The sequence below is a fragment of the Heteronotia binoei genome, chromosome 14 (genome assembly GCF_032191835.1).
Source record: "Heteronotia binoei isolate CCM8104 ecotype False Entrance Well chromosome 14, APGP_CSIRO_Hbin_v1, whole genome shotgun sequence".
NCBI lineage: Eukaryota > Metazoa > Chordata > Lepidosauria > Squamata > Gekkonidae > Heteronotia > Heteronotia binoei.
In genome coordinates this window covers 45,800,771-45,828,085 of record NC_083236.1, presented here as the reverse complement: position 1 = coordinate 45,828,085, position 27,315 = coordinate 45,800,771, and the positions used below count along the sequence as shown (strand labels likewise).

The 27,315-nt window shown below is 47.8% G+C and overlaps 1 protein-coding gene across 2 annotated transcripts; it reads right to left on the bottom strand.

The window, feature by feature from the left end:
- Window positions 1-3,463: 3,463 nt before the first annotated feature.
- On the bottom strand, window positions 3,464-27,125 carry ENKD1 (enkurin domain containing 1). Of its 2 annotated transcripts, none has more exons than XM_060253771.1 (8): window positions 27,093-27,125; window positions 17,262-17,485; window positions 16,213-16,437; window positions 10,719-10,891; window positions 9,647-9,808; window positions 9,327-9,493; window positions 6,206-6,342; window positions 3,464-4,059 (listed from the first exon to the last, which is right to left on the bottom strand). In XM_060253771.1, exons 2-8 carry the CDS (start codon window positions 17,344-17,346, stop codon window positions 3,899-3,901), a joined length of 1,110 nt encoding a protein of 369 aa, XP_060109754.1. In that variant the 5' UTR covers window positions 17,347-17,485; window positions 27,093-27,125; the 3' UTR covers window positions 3,464-3,898. The 2 variants fall into 2 exon arrangements, with proteins under 2 accessions (XP_060109754.1, XP_060109753.1); XM_060253770.1 differs by lacking the exon at window positions 27,093-27,125 and adding an exon at window positions 23,407-23,467.
- Between the last annotated feature and the right edge of the window lie 190 nt (window positions 27,126-27,315).

The following is a 27,315-nucleotide window of genomic DNA, read 5'->3' as shown; positions in this document are numbered from 1 at the left end:
CCTCTCTTCCTTCTATTGGATGAGGCTCTTCCACCTCTTGGCCCCTTGGGGAAGGACAGAATGAGCTGGAGCTTCCTTTGCCCAGCTCCCTGGATCTCATGGGAGAGATACAAAGAAAGCACCTTTAACACCAGTGAGTGCTAATGTTTTTTTAAAAATCTTGGAATTGTGTTTGTCTGTGCCCTTTATAAAGTTTATATCTCTGCTACATAATCTTAATTAGGTACACACATGGCCCAGCTTGATATTGCCCAGCACAATACAGTCTCATGTATGTAAAGTCTGGCCCTCATGAGTTTAACACCCCTGATTTAGATCTCCCAACTTAAGCTCTAGAAATGTTGTGAATGGTCATACGATTGCTGAGCTTGCCAGCAGAGGGCAGTATGAAGCTGTATAGAGGGAGGAACAGGGTTCAAGACATTTGCTTATGCGACCAGCTTGGGAAATCCAAGTCTCCAGTAGCTAACTTGGTCATTAGAAACTAGGTAGTTTTAGCTTCACGGTGCATCTGTGCAGCAATTCTACAAGGGTGGTGGAATGTGCTCTCATGCGGCAGCAGATGTATGGTCAACTCCACAGGGTTTTCAAGGCAAGAGACGAACACTGCTTGCCTTTGAAACCCTGGATTTCCTAGGTGGCCTCCCATCCAAGTACTAACTGCTTGGCTTCTGAGATCTGTTGAGATTAGGCTAGCTTGGGCTATCCAAGTCAGTGCAGTTTGGAGCAGCGGTTAAGTGTGTGGACTCTTATCTGGGAGAACTGGGTTTGATTCCCCACTCCTCCACTTACAGCTGCTGGAATGGCCTGGGTCAGCCATGGCTTTGTCAGAGGTTGTCCTTGAAAGGGCAGCTGCTGTGAGAGCCCTCTCCAGCTCCACCCACCTCACAGGGTGTCCATTGTGTGGGGAGAAGATATAGGAGATTGTAAGCCGCTCTGAGTTTGATTCTGAGAGAAGAGCAGGGTATAAATCTGCAGTCGTCGTCTTCTTCTCCTAAGTAGCCCACTTCTCTTCTAGATCAAGTTGGTGGCCTGCAGGTACCACCCAGGCCCACCATGTGATTGGACCTTTGGAGCCCAGCTCCAGCTACCCTGACTCTTCCTTGCACTGTAGGCAGGGCTTTTTCTGTAACAGGAACTCCTTTCCATATTAGGCCACACCTCCCCTGACGTAGCCAATCCTCCCGGACCTTAGTAGGCCCTGTATTAAGAGCTCTGGAAGCTCTTGGATGATTGGCTACATCAGGGTGTGTGGCCTAATAGGCAAAGGAGTTCCTGCTACAAAAAAAGCTCTGAGTAGGGCTAACCTGCCCTCACTCCATGAGCAACACTGAACAGCAGCCCCAAGAATCGGCTGGGGCAGGAGAGGTTGTGAGCTTGACCTGCCTCCTTGCACAGCTGATGATCTCAGTCAGCCGCAGACAGGAAGGAGGCACTTGTCAAAGATCTGATGTGCTTAGAGAGTAGCAGCAGGTTTCTAATCCTGCTAGTCTGTCCCTGCACAGTCCTTGGTGGCGGAGGGAGAGATGCAGGCTAAATACTTAACCTTGCTTTGGAGAAAGTACACAGACGGGTGTATTTGGTAACTTGTCGGCTTTATTCATTCTCCGCGAACCTACTTCAGAGAGGAGTCTTTGGTGCCACGGATGGTTTTTACATCCCTTTGGCGCTCAGGCAAGCTTCTAAAACAAAACAAAAATCTCCCAGCTTTCCAAAGCTGCAGAGTGGAGCCCTTTCGCAACAGCTTTACTCCAATCTGATGATCAGGTGGCAAAAAAATGGAGCAAAGACCAGCAACGTCTTTCCAGGGACACAGAACAAACTGCAGCTTCCCAGATTTAAATTCAGTATCTTCTCTGACAATGTATCTGCCACCATTAGAGGTTTTTTTGCAACTACTTAGCCTGAGGTTGAATTTAGGAGCAACCGTGCTTGCAAAAGCCGGTCTTTGCTGCAGCATGTGTTGCTGGACCTCACCCCGCCTCCCCTTGGTAAGACTGATTGTCCTGTCTCTATCCGGGTATGCAGCCATGTTGGTCTGAAGCAGTAGGACGGAGTCCGGTGGCACCTTTAAGGTCTTGGAGAAAGTGTGATTGCATCCAGAAGCTCATACCTTGAATAAAACTTTGTTGGTCTTTAAAGGTGTCTCTGGACTCTTAGCTTTGTCCTGTCTCTGTAAGAGAACTGGAGCCACACATTTCCTAACATTCTTCTGCAGCCAACAGCAATAAACAGACAGCGCAACAAAACAAAACCAAAAAACCCCCAGGAGTTTCCAAAGCCCTATAGCACGTAGTATTGTTGGACACAGTAAATGTGCCTTAACTTCAGATAGTGTGCATGCACACAAAAGCGTACACCCAGAATTAAACTTTGTTGGTCTTAAAAGTGTCACAGGACTCAAACTTTGGTGAAGAGGCTAAGACTTATATTGCAAATGCCTTTCCTAGACCAAAGATGTCCACAGTTGCAGGGGTAGAGAGGATGATTTGTTATAGCTTAGGGGTACCAAACTGTGGCTTGGGAGCCACATGTGGCTTTCACACAAACTGTGTGGCCGCCCCATTGGCCAGCTTGGAGAAGGCATTGTCTCTTTAAATCCCTTCTTCAGTGGCTTGGAAAATGCATTTAAAGCTTTCTATCCACCTCTTCCTCATCATCTATCTGCCTTCCTTCCCTCCTGTTCTCAGACATCTGATGTTCACGTCTTGTGGCTCTCAAACATCTGAGATTTATTCTATGCGGCTCTTACGTTAAGCAAGTTTGGCTATCCCTGCTGAAGCTGTTGTTTAAGACTGGAGGCGGGGAGGGAATCCAGCTTGCCTTTTTTCTCCAAAAAACGGGAGGAAAGAAACTATGTTAAGCATCTGTCGTGTGATGGTAAAATGGAGCCTGGATTCCGATTTTTGTACAGAGGCTTTAAGCCCCTCTTCCTGTTTTGCAGTCTGGAATGCTGAGCTGTGAATCTACAATTTGATGGATATTTTTTTAGTGCCACAGATGCTGTGCCCTAGAGAGATGAGTAACAGCAGTTTGGATCCAAGGATTCCCTCCTTCTAATGGACAAATCTTCTGGGAGGAAAGCGACTTCTACTGATGGAAGGCCCCCTTCCCTGCACAAATTATTCCTCACTTAGCACTACAGAAACGATACAACTTGCCTGTTTTCCTAAAATAAACATTTAATTATGTTTTAGAACCCACTTTTCTTCCTGGACCAAAAAATGTCGAGCAGTTATGTGCCTTTTCCTGATAACTTCGCCGAGATAAGCAGGAAAGACACATTTGCTATGGAACCTGAACCCAAGCCGGCTGCTTCCCGGATCAACCCTACCTGTAAATGAACCAAAATCACCTGCCATGAAGATGTTAAAAAAACACCTATTGCAGAAACAGTGATTGCGCTTGAGAAAACACTCCCCAGAGCCCCTGTTTGGGAGCATAACGATCCAGAACGAGGACGTGGAAAAAATATCGGCTTTATTTTAAAACCCTTCCAAGCAGTTAAAAATCCCATGTGTGCCTGACAGCATCAGCCGATCACCGAGCTGTTGCGTCTACCTGTTGCGTTTCTGGAACTGCCAAGGGGAGCCCAGCGGATGCCAGTGGGTGAGCTGGCTCTCGGGGACTGTGCTATTGTCTCCCATGCACACGCTCCACCTGTATCCTGGCGGAGATTCTGGTCAGCTTCAGCTGCATCATCAGAGGGTTCAGGGTCATTAGAACTCTGCGCTAAGATTCCTGGGAAGAGAGACTTCTCCTCCGTCTGGCCTCTATTCTGCAGTTTTCCCTACTCCTGTGTGAAATACGACAAGCGTGGTGTGGGACTGAGGAGGAGGAAGAGAGCGCCTGGCTTAGGGCAGGAACACACACACACTCCTTTCTTGCCTCTCGTGGCCTAGGAATCCATCTTGATGAAGACTTTGGGTCGGGAGAAGATCTTGAGGGCCTCCTCAACCTGTGACAGTTTCTTCTCCAGCCCCGCCCGCCTGTTCTGCAAGTTGAGTGTGTCGGCTCGCACTGGGAGCAACAGGAGGTCTTTCAGAAGTTGCTCTTGGCCTGTACAGAGGAAGGAGAGAGAAGGAGGGCAGACAGGTTACACTTGGCCTCCCTGTCCCTGGTTTGTTCAAGGAATCTCAGTGGAATAATTGCATCAGGTTTGACTGAGAAGTCAGCCCTGCCGATGACTTAGAACAAGAGTGTTGTTTGAAAAAAAGGTCTTAGGCACACATGAAGAGGAGCAGGTTTTTATACCCCACTTTTCTCTACCGTAAGGAGTCTCAAAGTGGCTTACAATCGCATTCCCAACAGGCATCTTAGAATCATAGAGTTGGAAGCAGTGTTCCCTGTAAGCTGAGTTAACGTGAACTAGCTCTCAGTTTTTTAGCCTCTGGCTCACACATTTTTGTCTTAGCTCAGGAAGGATGGCCCCAGAGCAAACTAATATATACAGTAGCTCACAACTTTCATACCAGTAGCTCACAAAGTAGAATTTTTTCTCATAAGACTCCACAGCTTAGAGGGAACATTGGTCAGAAGAGACCTCGAGGCTCATCTAGTCCAACCCCCTGCGTGAAAGCTGGTTCATTAACAGGAAACAGAGTAAGTATAAATGGGCAGTTTTCCGAGTGGAAGGCGGTAAGCAGTGGGGTACCGCAGGACTCAGTACTAGGTACGGTGCTTTTTAATAGGGATAGGCATGAACTTAAATTAATCACGAAAATTGCTCAGTGAGCCAAAGATTATGCAATCATGCTTGAAACAAACCTCTCACGAACCCATGGTTTTTATGGAAATCCGTGCAGTTGGTGTGGCAGACATGCTGGCGCTGACCTTGTGAAGAAGGTGGGGCTGAGGGGGTTCTGAGAGAACCATGTCTGACTCAGGATGACCCAGCAGGCTTCATGTGGAGGAAGAATGGGGAATCAAACCTGGTTCTCCAGGATTAGAGTCCACTGCTCTTAACAACAACAACAACAACACCTCATATTATGTGAGTGGTATCAGCCAGAGTCTCAGAAGAGGCATTCCCTGAGAAGAAGGAGAGATGTCTTTTCCAAGGAGGAGGGATGGAGCCTTTTCCAAGGAGAGGCCTGCCACTGATTTGATTTTTAACAAAAATCTGCCACAAGATCAAGCAAGGGCACTTCTCCCTCAACTGATCAACTGACCGAATGCTACAGCACTATTACAGCCCCAGTAAGCCCCATGGTAGAAGAGAGAACCTGTTCCCCTGGCATCACGGCAAGTTTAAGGGAGGGGTCCTCCAATCCTGTTCAGTCTGTGGGCAGTTTGGGAATTCTGAGAATGAGTGGGCAACACCACAAAATTGCCACAATAGGTTGCTGGGGCCAACTGTAGGACATTGGAGGAGGAGGAAGAAGGATTTATACCCCGCCTCGCCCTTCACTCTGAATATCAGAGTCTCAGAGCAGTCATAATCTCTTTTATGTTCCTCCCCCACAACAGACACCCTATGAGGTAGGTGGGGCTGAGAGAGCTCTCACAGAAGCTGCCCTTTCAAAGATAGCTCCGCAAGAGCTATGGCTAACCCAAGGCCATTCCAGCAGCTGCAAGCAGAAGCGTGGGAAATCAAACCTGGTTCTTGCAGATAAGAGTTCAAGCACTTAACCACTACACCAAACTGGTTCCCTGCAAACTTATGAAGGAATGCCAGGTGTGGTGCTTTGCTTCAAGAAGAGATGCTTTGTCTAAGAAGTAAACAGGTGCCAGGAAACCCATCTGTGGGCACTAAAATAACTAAAATGGTGGAACTGGCAGTTTGGTGAAGCCAATCTACCAAAGACGCTCTTGGGAATCCTACCCAATATCCCCAGTTCAACTAGGTTAGACTCAAGGGTAAGGGAGGAGCTAGAAGTAGACCTAGAAGAACTCAGCTTTGAGAAGCACCAGGAGCCAATCAGGTTCTCAGACTCAAGAGCTTTCCATTGGCTAGTTCTCAGCCCAGCCGTGAATTTAGGAGGCGGTCTTTGTTCCACCTTCCTCCTGTAAACTTTCACAAGGAGAGGAGCCATATACAGGGTGCCAGCTTCAATTCCCGGCATTTCCACTTAAGGGAATTGCAGAGCATGGGAAAGATTTAATCTGAGACCCCCCAGCCGGTCTGAACAAGCAATGATGGCCTAGACGGGGCAACGGTCTGATTCGACGTGTAGTTTTGCATGCCCCCCTCTTCCCATCTTACTCTGTTTGAGGTTGTTCAGGGTTTCCACACGCTGGCTCTCCGGCATCAGGGAATGGCCCGGGGGCATGGAGGGGTCGGGCATGTTGCGCTGGCGCTCCTCTGCTGCTTTGCGCCAGTGATCCTTCCTCTCAATCAGGCTGGCAGGGCAGAAATGACAACATCAGGAGAGCCGAGAAAGTGCAGCAGAAAAAGCCAGGAAGAGGACATGGCCTTCTCGCCCCTAAGGAAAGGCACATGGACTGGTCCCCCGCCCTCCCCTCCTCATTTCAGGTTGCCACAGAGTGGACTTTGGGTCCAAAAAGCACTATGGAGAGGAGAGTGCAGGCCAACAACAGATACTGCTTTTCCTTTAACAAATATGTGTGTGGGTGTGTACATGCATGCCTGGAAGTCATGGCTGACTTCTGGCGACCCCTAGTGGAGCTGGGAGGCAAGGATGCTCAGAGAGGTGGCTTGCTGCCTGCCTCTGTATCCCAGTCCTGGTATTCCTTGAAGGTCTTCCTTTCAAGTACTTGCTAGGGTTGGTCCTGTTTAGGTCCTGAGATGAGATCGGGCTTGCCTGGGCTATCCAGATCAAACCAACAACAGATACTGCTTTCCTTGAGAAAAAGGTCATGTTACACACCCAGCAATGACAGCTGCTGTGGCATAGCTAGATTCAAACCCAGCAGAAGAAATCAACAAGATTTTAGGAGTACAAACTTTTGAGAGTCAAGGCTGTCATTACCAGAGACAAGTAGGAATGGAGAGCCCTTCTGTAGCAGAGCAGCTAAGAGGCTGAGCTGAGAATCAGGGACTCCCTGGAGTGAATATCACCTGTGACATGGAATCTGCTTAGAAGACTACTTCAGTTCTCCATCTGATATACTGGAGACAGGGCTTTTTTTTTGTAGCAGGGACTTCTTTGCATTTTAGGCCATACAACCCCCTGATGTAGCCAATCCTCCTGGCGCTTACAGGGCTCTTAGTACAGGGCCAACTGTACTAGGAGCTCCTGCTACACAAAAAGCCCTGACTGGAGATAATTAACACCAGGGGTGGAATTCTAGCAGGAGCTCCTTTGCATATTAGGCCACACACTTCTGATGTAGCCAATCCTCCAAGAGCTTACAAAATTGAGCCTTGTAAGCCCTTAGAGGACTGGCTACATCAGGGGTGTGTGGCCTAATATGCAAAAGAGCTCCTGCTAGAATTCCACCTCTGATTAACACTGACTTACCTTACAGGGTTACTATAAGGATTACAACACAATGAGCACTCAGAAGTGCTGTATGAAATGTCAGCATCTGATCCCTTCATAATTGTAATTCAGGGAACAGTTTTGCAGTCGCAAGGAAGCAATGAGAACACCCTCAGGTTTCATCTCACTAACAACCTCTTATCTTCCAGCTCTCCCTCCACAAGAAGTTTCCATGGGCCTGTCTATCTGCACTGTAGCTTTCATTTCGGAAAGGTTTGATTCCTTATGGCTCCAAAGGTTCAAAAGCTTGTAAATAATATCTGTTGAATCTTAGAAGCCAGCAAGGGAGCTCTGTGTAGTTTGCAGGGCGGGGCGGGTGTTGCAGTTCCCAGTTTCTTGCCCCCACGTATAACCAGCAGAAATACATCAGAAAGAACACATGCGAACGTCCCCAACTGATGCAGACTGTAAAACAGCAGTTTTCCTGGTCTACAGTTTTTATCGAGTGGTGGACCCCCAATCATCTCGGTCTCCCCTGCTCATAGCACCTGTCTTCGTGCCCCATATGGTATTCTTTTCCAAGACTGTAAACAAGGCACAGCAGAAAAAGGGTGCTATTAATGATCATCTAATTAACATTTTGCAGGAAGAATTATGGACTGCCTTGCAGTTGTTTGTTTTAGTTGCTATTTTGTTTCCGACTGTTTTAAATCTGTTTTTTAGATTATACATTTTAATGTTTATTATGTTTCATATATGCTTAGCAGGGCTTTTTTTGTAGCAGGAACTCCTTTGCATATTAGGCCACACACTCCTGCAGCAGCCAATCCCCCAAGAGCTTACAGGGCTTTTCTTACAAGGCCTACTGTAAGCTCCAGGAGGATTGGCTACATCATGGGTGTGTGGCCTAATATGCAAAAGAGTTCCTGCTACGAAAAAAAGCCCCATGCTGTAACCGCCCTGAGCCCACTTGTGGGGTATGGCAGGATATAAGTCAAATAAAATAAATAAATGATTTTTTTTTTTAAAAAGCAGAGGAAAACAGGGAAGAAAGCTTGCTAATATATATATATATATATATATATATATTTTGCCTTACTGTGTCCCCACAAAGTGTTCGAGAAAAGACACATTCAGAGAGAGTTTGCCATTGCCTGGCTCTGTATAGCGACCGTGGTATTCCTTGTCAATCTCCCATCCAATTATTAAGCAGGACTGATCCTGCTTAGGTCCTGAGATCTGACCAGATCAGGCTAGCCTGGGCTATGCAGGTCGGGCCAGAAGTACTATAGAGAGCTGATAATTTGCCATTTTAGTGCCTATTGTTACTCTGTAATTTTAGACTTTATATATTTTAAATTGGTTTTATACTGTTGATTGTTTTTATGATGTAACCTGCCCTGAGCCTATTCTATGGGAAGGGCAGGCTAAAGATCAAATAAAACAATTCTCCGAATGCCCGATGCAGCGGGCAGGGCTTTTTTTTGAGCAGGAACGCAGTCCCGGCTGGCTCGGTGTCAAAGGGCGTTGTCTAATATGCAAATGAGTTCCTGCTGAGGGATTTCTACAAAAAAGCCCTGTGCGAAACAATGGTGACATCAGGGGGCATAAATGAGTTCCTGCTGGGCTTTTTCAACAAGAAAAGCCCTGGCAGCGGGTATTAGATTGCACAATCGCATGGAATTCCTTTGCACTGGTAAAACCACAATTCTGAGAGTCACAGCCAGTAGTGCATACATCAGTCATTTTGCCTTCCCAACAACCCTGGGTTTGTAAGAGAACGACTGGCCAGAGGTCACCCAGCGAGCAGGGATCTGTGTCTGGGTCTCCCAGGTACCAGGCCGACACTCTAACCACTCCACCACACTACACAGTGGGACAGCAGGCTCACTCCTGCCTCTCTCCAGGCACTTGAGGGCAGGGGAGGTGCTCTGGACGTACTAGCGAGGGACGTGGCCTTTCTGCTTGGCGTCATAGTCCAACTGCTCCTTCTGCTTCTGCGCCAGCACTTCGGTGAGCGACTGCAGGGAGCGCGATCGCCGCATGTGGGCCCGCTTTGCATTCTGGGCGTTGTGGCTGACAAAGTCCACCTTGCCATTCTCTGAGGTCTGGAAGAAGAAGAGGGTATGTCTTAAAAGAGGCAGCAGCAACTCCAGGTGCTGGGAGAGCAGACGGAATGCTTTTCCGGCAAGGCTTCCCCCGTTCTAGCAGGTAAGAAACAGGAAGTAGGAAGCACATGGCAGGCCCCTATAGCCCCTCACCTTGACATTCCCGCCTGGGACTGGCGCTGTTGCAGCATCTGCTGTTGCTCCCAACTGAGCAGAGTTTTGGGACAGCGGCCGGCATGGGTGAATCCCAGGGCCGCAGCGGGAGTAAGCTCTCAGGAACCTCTGAGCTTCTGGATTTGGAGGACCAGCATTCTCCTGAGATAGACAGATGAGAGAGAAAGAGGCTGATTAGGATGGTTTCATTCACGCCATGGTTTTCTTTCCCAAGCAGATTATGGCATCGTTCACCCCTCCTCCACTCTAGCCTTCCCACAACAACCAGATGAGGTAGGTTAGGCTGAGTGTGGAAAAAGAGAGAGAGAGAGAGAGCAGCAGCTGGCTCCAGATCTCCCAGCGAACTTTTGTTTTGTTATATTCTTCCCCTTCCCCTATGTTTAGATCTTCAGTGAAGGGAAGGTGGATTCTATTCCAGCCATCCCACTTACTTTGTGGGACAGATATATGCAGGGCTTTTTTCGTAGTAGGAACTCCTTTCCATATTAGGCCACACCCTCCTGATGTAGCTGATCCTCCTGGAGCTTACAGTAGGCCCTGCACAAAGAGCCCTGTAAGCTCCAGGAGGATTGGCTACATCAGAGGCGTGTGGCTTAATATGCAAAGGAGTTCTTGTTTTTTAAAAAAAAGCCCTGGACATATGCTATCATCTAATTTAACTGTTCTATAGGGCAGGAGAGGAGGAGGAAGAAGAAGAGGAAGAAGAAGAAGAAGCAGCAGCTACCCAGCAGGGCTCCAGGAGGCTGCCACTACAGTGCAGCTCGGCCCTGCAAGCCTGGCTGGCAAGCTGGGCTCTAGGAAGCTGCCACCACAGCCTGGCTCAGCCCTGCTACACGTGGCTGCCTTCTTCTGCCGGAGCCCTGACCATCCCAAGAGGAGCTGCACTCTGCCACACACACACACACACACACACACACAGCCCTGTTTGTGGGTATTTTATTGACATGCAATGATTATCATGATTTGATGGACATTATAAGTTGTACGCCGCCCAGAGTCCTGCTTGCAGAAAATGGAGCAGGGTTGAAATGGAGTCAACTAACTAACCAACCTGCAGCTTGATCTTCACTTTGGACTCCACACTCTCATACTTGGGGGACTTCCACAAGGCCTTCACAGGCGTGGGCTGGCTGAGCTCCTGGGCCTGCTTCTTCTCACGACACTTCCTCTGGATCTCTCTCAGGCGTCGGAGATTCACTTTCTCGTAGTCTTTGCACTCCTTCCCTGCCCGGCAAGACAAACAGAAGGTCTCCCCTAAGCCCTGAGCTGCAGGTACAAATGTCCTGGGGGCTTCCCAATGGGTCAGCCTCCAGATGGCATCCATGCAGCCAGGGCTTTTTTTGTAGCAGGACCTCATTTGCATATGAGGCCACACACCCCTCATGTAGCCAATCCTCAAGGGTGTCAAACATGCGGCCCAGGGGTCAAATCAGGCCCCTGGAGGGCTCCTATCAGGCCCCCGAGCAACTGGCTTTTGTCAGCTTCTTTCTGCATCACAGCTTGCTTTGCCAGGCTTGCTTAATTGCACAGCAGGCTACGGCGCAAAGCCTCGATTTTCTTCATTCAGAACAAGAGGTGTCAGTTATCAGAGACTGTCGAATAAACAAAATTTTGCAAGAGTGCTAATCTTGTAAGCATACATTTTTTTAAAAAAAAATCTCTGTGTCTGTCTGTATCCTTTGTAAAGTTATCTCCACTACCTGACATTACATTTTATGACACGCAGGGCCCAGGCCTGACAAGGCCTCATTAATGTCAGATCTGGCCTTCATAAGAAATGAGTTTGACACCCCTGCTCCAAGAGCTTACAGGGCTCTTCATACAGGGCCTACTGTAAGCTCCAGGAGGATTTGCTACATCAGGAGGGTGCACCCTAATATGCAAAGGAGTTCCTGCTGCAAAAAAAACCCCCTGAATGCAGATGTCAGCCACCAGGGACCATTCTGTTCATCCCTTACCCACAGATCTCAAATGGCCGTCGGCAGGGCTTTTTTTGAGCAGGAACACACAAGAACGCAGTTCCGGCTGGCTCGGTGTCAGGGGGTGTGGCCTAATATGTAAATTAATTCCTGCTGGGCCTTTTCTAGGAAAAAGCCCTATGTGAAACAATGGTGACATCGGGGTGTGGCCTAATATGCAAATAAGTTCCTGGGCATCGGAAACAAGATTGGAGCTCCCTAAGCTGGCAGTGATCCCTGGTGCCCTGGAGGAGGGGGGCACCTAAAGGGGAGGGAGGAAGCACCAAGGCAGAAGGGCAGGAGCGGCTATCCGATGAAATTTATCCTCAAAGAAGCATGAAAAGCCCAAATGCATTTGCAGGAGCCCCTGGACCATAAATTTAATTCTGGTGACCAGCAAGGGGGTGTCATTTCACCGTAAAGAATACCTTTAAAAAAACAAAAGGTGCCAGCAATGCTGAGTCGGGAGTGGAAGCCTCTTTGAAAACGAGGCCAGGCAGGCTGAGTCGCGAGTCGAGACGCTGCATCTGTGTCACAGGTGGCTGCTGTGCTTTGTTTTAAATATTTATATCCCCCCGCCCCCGCAACCTGATCACTGCTTCCCAGGGTGGCTAGCAAATATCAAACACATACGTGGGACGATTAAGAGGGAAATGCGCCTGTTGTAAAAATGAGAAGCAGATAAATTGCAGCAAGCTGGCAAATCAGGTTGGAGGGGGTGTTACTGCAAGGGGCGCACGAGACCTGCCTCGCCTTCCTCTCCCCCTCCCACTCCCAACCGAGAGGGTTTCTCAGCGGAAGTGAGAAAAGCTCCAGCCTCACTGAGAAAACCCAACAGGCTACTGGGCCCAGCCAAAACACAGCATGCCGTATGGTGGCAGCAGGGCTGGTGTCAGCATGCTTCAAAGTGGGTCAGCTGCCGTGGCCTCCTGCTTATGACTCTCAACCAGGGCTTTTTTGGTAGAAAAAGCCCACAGGAACTCCTTTGCATATTAGGCCACACCCCCTGACATCACAATTGTTTCACACAGGGATTTGTTGTGGGGAAAGCCCAGCACGAACTTATTTGCATATTAGGCCCCACCCCCTGACACCGAGCCAGCTGGAACTGCGTTCTGGCTCAATAAAAGCCCTGCTCCTGACTCTGACACCTGCACTCATTCCGTTCCACTGCCTTCTTCTGAGTGCTTCGTCACCTGTGTTCTCAGCAGCATGGGCTGCCTACCACTGCTGAGGGTGGTGCACAAAGCACCAGACTGGGACTGACCATGGCTCATTGGCAGAGCATCCACTTGGCATGCAGAAGGTCCCAAGTTCAGTCCCCGGCACCTCCAGTTAAAGGATCCGACAGATCTCTGGGTGAGACCCTGGAGAGCTGCTGCCAGTCTGAGTGGACAACACTGGCTTTGATGGACTCAAGGTCTGATTCAGGATAAGGCAGCTTCCTGTGTGTGTTCCTAGAGGCCAAGGCAGCAGCACTCCTTAGCTGCGCCCCCCCCCCCGGTATCATCAGGGAAAGGGCATACAGGCAATATGGTCAGCTGTGTCTGCAGGTGGTGGGAGAGCTTGCAAGTGGGCAGAAGGAGGACACACTGGGAGGTGGGGGCATGTGGGTGGGCAAGAAAAGGGGCCTAGTAGCGCATATGAGCACTCTCTGGCCAGGGCCTCTCAAAATCTGGAACCAGCCTTAATAGGTGGCAATGCATTTTTAATACAAAGAGCAATTCATCACATGTGCATTTTATTTGACATCAAGTTACTTATTAGTGTTGTAACAGCATACACTATTTTTATATTTCAAAAATAACAGAACCCAAAGTTTTAATATTTGAAGAGCCATGAAACAGGCAGGGGAGTTGTCCTGCTCCATTTGGTATAAAGATATTTTCTTTCCATGCTGTGGGTGAACTCTGAAAAACTGGCTCTGTTCTATGCATAGTTCACGTTAATCTAAGCACCTACTGGCTAGTGTCAGTATCATCGCCAACAAATCTCTCCCTCTCTCCTTCCCTCCAGCAATTTTTGCAACTGCTTTATATATTAATTGAAAGATAAAGCTTAATGGGGGTAAAGCGTAGATGACTAGGGAAGGCAATGGCAAACCACCCCATAAAAAGTCTAAGCGTAGATGACTAGGGAAGGCAATGGCAAACCACCCCATAAAAAGTCTGCCAAGAAAATGCCATGATGTGATGTCACCCCAAGGGTCAGTAATGACTCTGTGCCTGCACAGGGGACTACTTTTACTTTAAAAACAAAACAAAACATTTTCACATATAAACATAACCTGCTAAAAAGTGAGGATAGCCTGCTTGAAAAACATGAGGAGGGACAAGAATATGAAATGACCAACCCTTTGACTTGCATGTATGCAGGGCGCTTTTTTTTGGTAGAAAAAGCCCAGCAGGAACTCATTTGCATATTAGGCCACACACCCCTGCTGCCAAGCCAGCTGGAACTGCATTCCTGCTCAAAAAAAGCCCTGCATGCATGCATTCATGTAAAGCGAACAGAAAAGCCGGGATCACACTGTGGATGAAAGACCTGCTATCGCCACTGTGAAGAGAATGAGACATCTAACGTCTCCCTAAATCTCATCTGGTGCCAGCTTGGACGGCATCTTTTTTTTTGCTACAGAAGCACCATGTGTGCCAGTCCAACAGCGTAAGATGCCCCCATGCCTGCCATCTGCATTCTCAGTAGCAGCTGGCCCTGGCACCGAGGCCTTCCGCGTGATTGGGCTCACACACACATGGTAAGCAGCTGGTGCACACGACGCCCGCTGTGCAGAGGACTAGCGGTGGAAAGCAAAGCGTCACTCAGTGGCCATGGCACAGGAGGCGCCGAGTTAGAATCAGTCTTCCGTGTCCCATTCTCAGTATCTCCAAGCTGAGTGCAATCCTCGGCGCAGTTACATCCTTCAAAGCCCACCGACTTCAGTGGGCTTTGAAAGGTACCACTCTGACGAGGATGGCACTGTTTGGCGACAAAGCCACAGTGCTCAGGGTATGAAAAACATCACATGCACTTTACGGCCACTCAAATAGCAATCTGAAGAGAGGCAATTCAGCAATGCCTTGCTCTGTCGACTTGGCAGGGATCCATTGCCATTTGGCTCTTCCTGTCCCAGAACTGTCTCTTTCACCAGCTGTTCATTTCATAGGTCTCTGAATTAGCTTGTTTCCCCTCCACACATGAACACGCATGAAGCCGCCTTGTACTGAATGAGACCATCAGTCCATCAAGTTCAGTACTGTCTACTTAGATTGGCAGTGGCTTTCCAGGGTCTCAGGTTGAGGTCTTTCACATCACCTTCTATCTGGTCTTTTTTGCTGGAGTTTCCTGGGATTGAACCTGGGACCTTTGGCATGCAAAGCAGAGGCTCTTCTACTGAGCTCTCCCCATTCACTATTCCTTTTGTGTCATGCCTACTGGAATGTGGAACAGTGCAGAATGCATAGCCCAGGAGTGGCTAAACTGCAGCTCAGGAGCCACATGTGGCTCTTTCACACATATTGTGTGGTTCTCGAAGCCCCCACCACCCAGCTTGGAGAAGGCATTTGTCTCTTTAAATCACTTCTCCAAGCCAAGCCAGTTGGCAGCTTGGAGAATGCATTCAAAGGTAAAGTAGCTTTTTTTCCATCTCTCCCTCCCTTCTACTATTTCCTTCCTTCCTTCCTTCCTTCCTTCCTTCCTTCCTTCCTTCCTTCCTTCCTTCCTTCCTTCCTTCCTTCCTTCCTTCCTTCCTTCCTTCCTTCCTTCGTCTGTCTTGAGGCTGTCAAAAATCTGATGTTTATTCTATGTGGCTCTTGCGTTAAGTAAGTTTGGCCACCCCTGGTATAGCCCAATCTTATCAGATCTTAGACGCTAAGCAGGGTTGGTATTTGGATGGGGAACTGCCACAGAAGGCTCTGCCGAGGAAGGCAATGACCAACCACCTCTGCTTGCCATACACTATTTTTATGTTTAAAAAATAATAGAAAATACATACATATCCTGCCTATCCTGTCTGTGATCCTGTTATTTTAAACAGTAAACCACTTTGAGTGCATTGGCAGAAAAAGCGCTATATAAATGTATTATTGTTATTATTATTAGTTTATTTATATTCTGCCCATGCCCACAGGGTGTCTGTTGTGGGGGAGGAAGGTAAAGGAGATTGTGAGCCGCTCTGAGACTCTTCAGAGTGGAGGGCGGGATATAAATCCAATATCATCATCATCTTCTTCCCCCATTTGGAGGCTCAGAGTGGAGTACAACATAAATAGTAATAAAATCACAATAAAATTAGAATCATAATAAAAAAAACAGTTACAGCATTTAGTAAAGTACAACAGGATGGTCCATCAGGATGACATAACAGAATAGTATACCAGGATGGTACTACAGAATAGCACAGAAGAATAGTACAGCCGTACAGGAGTACAGGTGTGGTTTTAAAAAAAAAACAAAAAACCCGCACGCACAACCAATCAACCAACCAAACATGGGCAAAGCCTCTCTCAACCACTGCCACCCTTACCCCATCGCACCCCACACTGGCACCAGCAGCCTGGCACCTGCCTCCATGCAGCTGTTCCCACTTACTTTTGGGTGGCAACTCCTGGAAGAAGGGAATTCCATCCAGCTGCAGCAGGGCTCCCACAGTACCTTTGCGGCCCACCTCCAGGATGTCCTTGGCATTGGGCTTGATCCGCGGAGGGGGCTGGGTGAGGCGCGCACTGTACAGGGTAGGGTAGAGGGTCGGGTCTGGAGGAAGTGGCCCAGGGAGCAGATCCAGCTTCAAGGAGTTCCCTTCCAGCCTTCCCCGGGCTAAAGGCATAGAAAGAGAGAATCATGTTTAGTTGCATAGTCACACCCACCGGGCTTTAGCTGTACCCATAAAATATCTGTATCAGCAAAATCTGACCCTTGAGGTCCCTTCCAACTCTATGATCTTTCCCCCCCATCCCACACCCCAGAAGGCAGTACAGCTCTGTGTGTGTGCATGTGTGTGAAGTGCCATCAACTCACTTCTGACTTATGGTGGCCCTATGAATTAACATTCTATCGTTAACACAGCCTTGCTCAGGTCTTGCCAACTGAGGGCCACATGGCTGCCTTTATCAAGAAAATCCATCTCATGTCTTTTCCTGCTGCCTTCAAATTTCCCAAGCATTACTGTCTTCTGCACTGAGTCTTGTCATCTCATGATGTGACCAAGTATGATAGCTTCATCCAGGTGGGCAGCCATGGCGGTCTGAAGCAGTAGAACAAAGCAAGAGTCAAGATGTGCCTTTAAGACCAACAAAGTTTTATTCAGAATGTAAGCTTTCATCTGAAAGGTTAAAATGGTCTATGGATTTCTCAGTTTTGTGATTCCTGTCTGGAAGGTTAAAATGTTCTCCTATGGATTTTTCAGTTTTGTGATTCTGAATAAAACTTTGTTGGTCTTAAAGGTGAATTTTGATTCTTGCTTTATTCTATGATAGCTTCATTTTAGATTCTGGGGAGAACTCTAGTTAGGGCTAGTGAATGCCCTGTTCCTCAGAGGTATTAACACTTAATGAAAAGAAAGATGACTCCCCTCCCCACCCAAGCAAACAGCTGCCACTCCAGGACATGTAAAAACTGCTGCATCTTTCAAGATCACCCACCTGACAGGGGTCGTCTGTAGTAATCCGGGCAAAGGGTGGGGTCTGGAGGAATAGGCCCCGTGATCCTGGATGGCCCCTCTGACATCTCAGCTTCCGCTCTGCAGCCAAGAAGTGCAATATCTTGTTTTTCTTTGGCCTCTCGTGCAGGGCACTGTCTGTACAAGTCAGCGTAGAAGTGTAACCAATGTAAGAGGGGACAAGGTGATAGAGAGGAACTACTGCTGCTGCAAAGACAAAAATAACCCTTGGATCAGCACAGAATCAACACAACAAACAGCACAAAACTAGATCTGCCCAACATCTTCTGCGTTGTGTTGCTTTCTTGCCGTCCTACCACATTCTGAACCTTCACACAGGCAACTTGCTTCTGCTCTCTGCTCCTGTGGTGTAGTGGTTAAGAGCCATGGACTCTAATCTAGAGAACCAGGTTTGATTCCCCACTCCTCCACATGGAGCCAGCTGGGTGACCTTGGGTCAGTCACAAGCAGTATTCCCTCTAAGCCAAGTCAGTGTGAGCTAGCTCACAATTGTTTAGCCTCGAGAGCACACATTTTTGTCTCAGCTCAGGAAGGATGGCCCCAGAACAAACAAATTTATGCAGTAGCCAGCTTGCTCACTCACAACTTTAGTGCCAGTAGTTCACAAAGTAGAATTTTTGCTCACAAGACTCCACAGCTTAGAGGGCGCATTGGTCACAAGTTTCTTCAGAGCTGTTCTCCCAAAAGCAGCTTCCTCAGAGCTCTCTCAGCCCCACCACCCTCACAGGGTGTCTGTTGTGGAGAGAAGAAAGGCAGGAGATGGCAGGACACTCTGAGACTCTAAGATAAGGGTGCAATCATTTCAAGTGACTCATGGCAACCCTGTAGGGTTCTCAAGGCGAGAAACATTCAGAGGTGGTTTGCCATTGCCTGCCTCTGCATGGTGACCATGGACTTTCTTGGTGGTCTCCCATCCAAGCACAAACCAGGGCTGACCCTGCTTAGCTTCCGAAGTCTGGCAAGATCGGGCTAGCCTGGCCCACCCAGGCCAGGGGGGGGGTCTGCCTCACAGAAGCAGCCAATTCAGCTTTGGAAGTCCCAGGCAGCTGAAACAGGTCTCTTGTTGCCGCTTCTGCCGTTAAAGACGTGTCATTGCTGAGGTGATTCCAGTACCCCTCCCAGGCCAACCAAAGGCCCTTTCCAACTGTAGCCACAGTCGTAATACACCAGTTTGGTGTAGTGGTTAAGTGTGTAGACTCTTATCTGGGTGAACCGGGTTTGATTCCCCACTCCTCCACTTGAAGCCTGCTGGAATGGCCTTGGGTTAGCCATAGCTCTGGCAGAGGTTGTCCTTGAAACGGCAGCTTCTCTGTGAGAGCTCTCTCAGCCCCATTCACCTCACAGGGTGCCAGTTGTTGGGGGAGAAGATATAGGAGATTGTAAGCCGCTCTGAGTCTCTGATTCAGAGAGAAGGGCGGGGTATAAATCTGCGGTCTTCTTATTTATGGACCTAACACCAACGCAGTGCCGGATTAAACCCTGTGGAGGCCCCTAGGCAGTCGAAACCTTGGGAGCCCCCCTTGCAAATTATCTCAGAGTCTGAACACCTGCCCTGCTGCCCACAGCCCCCACTGCAGCCATCTTCTTAAAAGTCCCTTTTACTAAGCTGCAAGGTAGAGGCAGAGAGAGGCAAACTTGGTGACAACGGCAGCAGCAGCTGCACCAAGCAAGTTGGGCAAAGAGCAGTTCAGTTGCTGGCTGCAGGTGCAGGCTGGGAGGGCTGCAAGCAGGGGGTGGGAGAGCTGATCTGGGGTCCCTAAAGGTATGGGGGCCCACAGGCCAGTGTCTACTTGGCCTAATTGTTAATCCAGGTCTGCACCAGTGGATTTTCAACTTGGGTTTCTGCTTGGCATGCAGAAGATCCCAGGCTCAACCTCCAGCATCTTCAGTTAAAAAGATCACATAGCAGGTGAGATGTAAAAGGACTCTTCCAGGGAATCTGGAGAGCTGCTCCAAGTCTGACTAGCCAACACTAACTCTGATAGACCAAAGGTCTGACTCAGTATAAGGCAGCTTCAGGCATTCACGTGCAAGAAAACGAAGCAGTAGAATGTCAAAGTGGTAACATGAGGGATTCCAGCTTTGTATATTTCTTTGCATTAAAAAAAATCCAGGCAAAGGAAAAACTAGAACAGTAGAAATGAAGGTTCTTTCCTCTGTCTTTGCTTGTCTTCCACCTGCAGGGAGTTTTTAACCATAAGGGGGAAATTCTGCATCTGTGTAGTGCATCAATGCAGTATTACAGCAGTGCTTAGTACTCAAGTGTCCCTTTCTTACATGCCCAGGGAAATGCTGATCGCCACTCTGGGGTCAGGAAGCAATTTTTCTCCAGGCTGCTTAGGCCAGGGATCCTGGAGACTTTTTTGCCTTCCTCTGGGCATGGAGCACGGGTCACTGGATATGTGGGAGGGAGTATTTGTGAATTTCCTGCATTGTGCAGGGGGTTGGACTAGATGACCCCGGATGTCCCTTCCCATTCTATGATTCTAAAATATGACCCTCTGCCCATAGCCTGACCTGTCGTCTCTCCCACTACAGCCGTTGATCACCTCGTTCCTAGGCACAGGGGAATCAGGCTTCAAAGATCTGTTACATGACCAAGTGACGTTGTTACCTACTGAAGCACATTTTCGAGACACAGATGGCTCACCCAGACACACTGGCGGCTTTCAAAAGTGCTAGAAAAACAGGCTGTGAGGTGAAACAAAGTAGGAGTCAAGTTGCACCATTAAGACCAACAAAGTTTTATTCAGAATGTCAGCTTTCGTATGCATGCACACTTCTTCAGATGAGGGGACAGGGTACAGTGGGCTGAAATACATGTAGTTGGTGGGTTAAGAGTGTAAACTGATACAAAGTTAGTATCAAATGGCAAAATAGTGTAATAAATTGGAAGACCATTCGGTCTGGATAGCAATAAAAGGTAATTAAAGTTGCCTGTTCATTGCTGTTGCTGAAAGTCTAAGTAAAACTAAAAACTATTTCCTAGTTCTTGTCCACCTACTGTAATCTACTTTTTAACATCATTCTATGTGTGGTGGATGAGCTTTCGAGCAAGTGAGAAAAAGCACAGCCCACGGAAGCCTCTGACCGAACATCGTGGAGAAGACCCTTGGGGCTTCGCTCTTGACAAAGAAGGGGAACATCTGCTGACAGATATTCTGGCAACGAGGGCAGTAACTTCTGAGCCATTCTCCCTGCGTGGCCAAGTGGGCAGCGTGTGCCTAAGAGAGCCAGCCTCCAAACACACAAAGGGACACAAAGCCTTGGAATTCTGCCTGCAAGAACAGGTGTGACCCCAGCAGCCCAAGACAAAGCCCTCAAGCAGCCACACAAGCCGCAGAAAAAACCACTCCAGCAGCGTCTGCTTCTTTTCACCTTCCCGGTCCCTCCTCCTCGGAGGTGTTCTTAAAGGTGCCTTTTCAGCATCGCTTCTCCTACCTGGATGAGGCCAAAGGCAAGCAGGTTCTTGCTCCCTTTGCAGAGGAAGGATGGAAACAATTAGGAGCAAAGCCAGCCTCTCTGCCAAGCCTGCCTCCGTCAGCAGAAGGCCAAAGCCCTTCCTCACACCTCTCTTGTAAAACAAACAACCTCCCCCCCAACCAAACAAAGCCAAAGCACTAAGCAGGGCACTTTTGGCCGCCTTCCAAGGCGCAGCGCAAAGACATATTTATTCTGTTAGCTTGGAGGGCAAACGGCTGCTCAGAGCTGTGAGCAAACAAGCGGCGGCAAGAAGGATCTTTTGCCCTGAACCTGGGAAGCTACAGCTACAAATTTAAAAAAGAAAGCAAGCCCTGGGGGTCAATTATTATGGTGCGATGAATGGACAGGTGGCTTAGCTGAAAAGCCAACTGTCAAGTTGTGATAAAGGCCTTAGCTTCTATACCAACCAAGATGTTAAGAGAGACCATCAAGTGTATGTTTGTTGTAACCCTGAAGGATAGAGGCCGTTCCCCCCCTCTGGAGAGAGATGCAAAGCTCTTGGGGGCCAGCTCTAGACTGTCTGGGACCCCAGGCAAGGCTAACTTCTAGTGCCCCACCCCCCTGCACTGATAACATCACCGAGTCACATGGGGTGCCCAATTCCCTTAGAAGGCTGGTGCCCTAGGCAATCACCTAGTTTTGCCGAGAAGCAGGGCCAGCTCTGCTCTCCCCCACCTTAGCCTACTTCAGACGGTGGTTGTTGTAGAGATAATAAGGTGGAAGACAGAATCACAAACACTGTCCCGAGCTCCACAGAAAGAGTGCAGCGAATGAATGGTCCTAAAGCATACTAATATTTTGCACCTTTGATCCCTTCCTGCACAGAACTGTCTTGGGCAGTCACAGTCTCTAAGCTTAGCCTTCCTTGCAGGATTGTTGTTAAGGATAAAAAGGTAAAACCACACATGCCATGCCAAGCTCCTGGTGGAAGGGGTGAAATGCAAACACAACTGACTAATTCGTGTACATCTAATTATGTGGCTCACAGCCGTTCCACTGACAGTAGACCATGCCTCTTGGAAGCAGGCTGACCAAATGCCTTACACACAGTTCCCGAAGTCTCTGAAGATGTCCTGGCATTGGGCTATATTCTGGACACAGCAAAGCATCAGCCTGTTCACAAGTTATCTGAAGAAGTGAGCAGTGACTCATGAAAACTCATAAAGGTAAAGGTAGTCCCCTGTGCAAGCACCAGTCGTTTCCGACTCTGGCGTGACGTATCACAACATTTTCACGGCAGACTTTTTTTTACACGGTGGTTTGCCATTGCCTTCCCCAGTCATCTACACTTCCCCCTCAGCAAGCTGGGTACTCATTTTACCGACCTCGGAAGGATGGAAGGGTGAGTCAACCTTGAGACGTGGCTAGCTACCTGAAATCAGCTTCCACTGGGATCAAACTCAGGGCATGAGCAGAGCTTGGACTGCAGTACTGCAGCTTACCACTCTGCGTCACGGGGCTCCTTAACTCCTACCCTACCACAAATTTTGCTAGTCTTCGAGACGCTACTGGACTCTTACTCTTTTCGACTTCATTCTCCAATTCTGACTAGTTTATTGCCTTTTGCTATTTTCCCATGCAACTTATACTATTCCTTCAATTTGTTAATGTCACTATCTTGCCATTGGATTCCAACTTTATACTATTTTGCATGCTTAACCGCTACCCACAAGCTATATGTAGCGCTGCTAACTGTACCCCATTTCAGTGTCTGAAGTGTGCTTTTAGCACATGACAGCCTACATTCTCAATATAACTTTGTTGCTCTTAAAGGTGCTACTGGACTCAGCATGGTTTACAACTTGGCAAAAGCAAAATCCACAATCCGAAGGAGTGCTGCATGAAGTGGCCCAGCATTTACATTTTCCTTTAAGCTGCAGTCTTGTGAGCAAAAATTCTACTTTGTGAGCTACTGGCATTAAAGCTGTGAGCTACTGCATAAATTAGTGTGCTCTGGGGTCATCCTTTCTAAGCTAAGACAAAAACGTGTGAGCTGGAGGCTAAAAATCTGTGAGCCAGCTCACGCTAACTCAGCTTAGAGGGAACACTGGTCATAAGAAAATGTGAGTGATCAGAACACACTCTGTCCCTAAGTATGCTGCCTGCTCAGCATAACCTTTGCTATTATTCATTCGGCACACTTCTCTTTCATCTTCCTCATCCCCCACAAGGAGCTCAGAGTTGCGTCCAGAATGCCTAATTCTCCTTTCCTCCATTTTATCCTCTCAATGACCCTGCAAAGTAAGATCAAGCTGAGAGTAAGCAACCGGCCCAAGGTCACCCAGCAAGCAGAGAGGATTAGAACGTGGGTTTCCCAGATCCTACTCTGACCACTACATATCACAGCCTCTACCTTCTCTGACAAAAGTTTTTTCCAGAAGAGCCTTTTACAACTAGTGCGCTGCGTGGATTTCATAAATCAAGAAGCAGCAGCACAAGCAAAAGCTGGGAGTCGAGGGCAGCAAATCCTTTTAAGAAGGGTCAGCTGTCAACCCCAGCATCGAGCTGCTTCCTGTTCTAGCAACCTCCAGATCTTTTCTCAGTTAAACCGGAGCAAGATCTCCCAATCGCGGCTAGGCTAAGCCCATTCCCGCCTCCCCACCCGGGATTTGCCCCCAACTCACAATTTTGGGTATCCTTTGCGAGCACTGCGTGGCTCAAACTGCAAAGTCCCAAGCAGTTGATCTCCCCGCCTCCCGTTTCTAAGCAACAGTTACTTCCAGTCGCCGGCGGGAAGAGAAACAGAGGCTGATGGGAAGGGTAGTTTTTCCCTTCTGTGGTCCGAAATATCAGGACTAAGGAGAACTTCAGCAGCTCTACATCTTATCAGATTTTGCATTTTTTATAGCAGCAACGTAAAGGGAGAGGAAATTCTTGCGTAACCGTGAAAGAACCGTCGTTAGCTTTTCACTTTATTTTCAACCCCTATTTCCTTCCCCTGAAGGCACAACAGTTTAAGTTTCTGACTTTTGAGCCGTCACTGTACTAGGATAAAGTGTCCGTAAGTCATTGAAATGGAAAGAAACGAAATCATGAAAGTTTTCGTTCTTCAAACTCTGCATTTTACATTGTCTTAAATAAAAAAGAAAAACAAGCACTTTTTTTTTTAAAAAAGCAACAATTTATTGGTTTTTTAAAAACAGCTTATATTGCTGGTTTGTTGCGATAATAGGTTCACAATATAATCATATATGAGAGGCTGTGGCTGCGTTCACACACTTGGATATTATGCCAGTACCGTTGCGCTATAACAACTATTCACAACTGAATTTTCAAGCATGGACAAGACAACCCAGTTGTCGACGACTGATACAGCAGCACTAAATTCACACACAAGCACTTCCCATACGCTATCTTCTTGGAAGTCTAGTTGCACCTGTTCTGTTCACGTTGAAGCTTGCCCATGGATTACAGTTGCCAACCTCCGATTGGCGCCTGGAGATCTCCCAGAATTACAACTGATCTCCAGACATTAGTTCCCCTGGAACAACCAGCCACATTAGAGAGTGGGTTCTGTAGCATTATACCCAGGTTGCCAGCTCTGGGTAGAGAAATACCTTAAGATTTTGGAGGTAGAGACTGAGGAGGGCAGGGTTGGGAGGGGGACATCAATGGGGCATAATGCCACAGAGTCCACCTTCCAAAGCAGCTCTTTTCTCCAGGTGAACAGAGCTCTGTCGCCTGGAGTTCAGTTGTGAATTTAGTGGGAGATCTCCAGTCACCACCTGGAGATTGGTGAAATGAGCCCCCCCCCTTCCCCCAAACCTGACTCTCCGCCAAGAGCTCTATTCCCAAATCTCCAGAAGTTTGCCAGCTAAGAGTTGGTAAACCTACAGAAAGCACCTTGTTTCCCCTGTCTCTTTGTCTGGCACTTAGTTTAGCTATTTTCCAGTGCCAGAGCCAATTAAAAAACAACAACAACCTGCAACAGGAGGTTAATCAATCCTTAATAAATTTAAAATAGAGAAACCATGATCTCAGACAAATACTTTAAAATGAATAGCCACCATTTTCCAGGAAAGCCAATATTATCATCTCTGAATTTGAAGGTGAAGAGCCAAGAGAGAAAGGCTTGCCTGAAGACAAAGGTGAGATTTCAAACCAGATATTTCCTGATTTCATATACTACTTAAGTCGCTTAGCCTCTTGGCTATATTTATTAAGATGGTCAAATACACATCGCTGCAGGGGAGACAGGGCTTAGCAACTTCCAATGGAGTGTTCAGAATAGTACAGTCCGGGAGTAACCTAGCAACTGCAGCTAAAGGAGGACAAGCAGCGCTGCGTGGTCCACCAACCCACCACTACAGGTCAGAGCAGACTGTTCCAGAGCCTTGGCTGATCCCCTGCTTCTTATCAGTAAGAACAAAGGCCCAAGATTTACCCAGCTTAAGTCCTTCTTTTGAACAATGGCTCTTGGCCTGGGAGTGTTGTTGGGGGAAACTGATCTGAAGACATTGGGCATTTATCTAGGTCTTTTGTCCTTTGGCTTGCTGTTGGGAAATCTCTTGTTTTCTTTTCCACACCCACAAAAGAGCCAAACATATGCCAGTATAATAAGTATACTTAGGACAGTATTGAGGGGAAGGACCACAGCTCTACATATATAAATTCCCTGGGTCAATTTTATTTCATAGAATCATGGTGTTGGAAGGGACCTCCAGGGTCATCTAGTCCAGCCCCCTGCACAATGCAGGAACGTCACAAAACCCTCCCCCATGGGGGACTAAAGCAGCTTAGATTGTTCTTCTCTCCCCTCACAAAAGCCCTATGCAGTAGGTTAGGCTGAGAGTGTGTGAGTGGCCCAAGGTCACACATCTAGCAACCTCCCATGGCAGAGTGGGGATTCGAACCTGGGTCTCCCAGTTCCTAGTCTGACACACTTACCACAACACCACACTGGCTTTTGTTCCTGGCATCTCAGGGAAATCTGCCCCAGGCTCTGGAAAGTTGCCACCAATCTGGGTAGATAATACTGAACTAGGTGGGCCCATAATGGTCTGATGTTGGTGTATGGCAATTTTACATGTTAATTTACTGGGGGATGGGGGTCTGTGATAGATCTGCTCTGCATGTAAAAAAGTCTCAGGTTCAGCCTCTGGCATCTTCTTTTAAAAGGGTTTAATGCCACTGGTGTTAAGGAAATACTCTCCTCCAAGCTGCCACCTGGGAGAGCAGACAACACTGAACCTAAGCTTTATTTAGAATGTAAGCTTTCGTATGCTCCTAAGTCTGCTTAAGAGCATATGAAAGCTTACACTCTAAATAAAACTTAGTTGGTCTTAAAGGTGCACTTGTCTTCTGCTTTGTTCTACTGCTTCAGACCAACACGGCTGCCTACTGGGATCTATCAATACTGATCCTAGATAGACCAACAGATTCACGGTGTATATTAAGGGAATTTCAGTTATTTTGAAAATCTGTATGCTGCCTCTCCAGAGACTGTCTTAAGTGGACTTGCAAAGCAAAAGTAATAAAAACATTAAAATGATCAATATTAAAATACGCACAAACACAAGGCAGAGGCATAAAAAGCACAAAATTACATTCAGCAGCCTAAAACTGATTTCTGAAAGTCCTCTGGCTGGAACAGATTTCAAAGATGGAACCCTTTCAGGTAAAATAACTGTTTTGGCCTAGTATTTAAGAGGTGCCCTCAAGAAGAAAGCTTCCTTTGACGTCATGTCCTAGAATCCATCATGAAACAAGGCAAACTGTGGTCAGGAAGCCATTTCAATATACATGGGACTGTAGGAAATGTTTCTTCTGGGGAGTTGTTTTTCCTTCTAGTTGACCTAGCATCTCCCACCCCAACAGCTGTTTCAAAGCTATGTGGAAATGAAGAAGGGGAAAGGAGGAGGGAAGAAAACCCTCTAACTTTTTAAAGCTACGATTTTCATCATCCTTAGGATTTGAGGGTTTAAGAATCTGTCAAAAGCCCGATGACTCACAATCCAACTGAGAGGCAAAGCCTCGACCTTGTCGCTTGACTTCCTTCGCGCTGAATAAAATTCCCAGCAGGAACAGCTCAGTTAAAGGAGGAAGGAACATCTGTCACTTAATTTTAAGGGCAGATCCGCTGGAGGGAGAAGCTGTCTAGCTCGGGCACATCAAGAATTAATATACCACAAGCAGGCCTTTTAGGACGACAGGGTTCCTGCTGTCCTCAAAAGCCTCAGGAAAGGTATTAAGATTTAGGGCCTCTGCCCATGGACGACTCCAGCAACCTTGCTGCAAGGCTGGAAAGAGGCTATTGTGAAGCGGGTGTTTCTTGTGTAAAACTAGCGAACTTCCTCTGCCCCCTGCTTACCTGGCTTGGTGGCCTCTCCAGCCCTCATTGTGAGCGGTTAATGATCATTTAACCATCCTGCTTAAATCCTCATTAACCACCAATTCTGCACTCACAAGGACAGCTACAGCTTCCCAATGATTGAAAGACAAGACTGCAAATTAGGAAGCATTTGTTTCCTTGAAGCAGCGTGGTGGAGTGGTTCGGCTATAAGACTAGTAGGACTTTGGAGCGCATGGTGCAA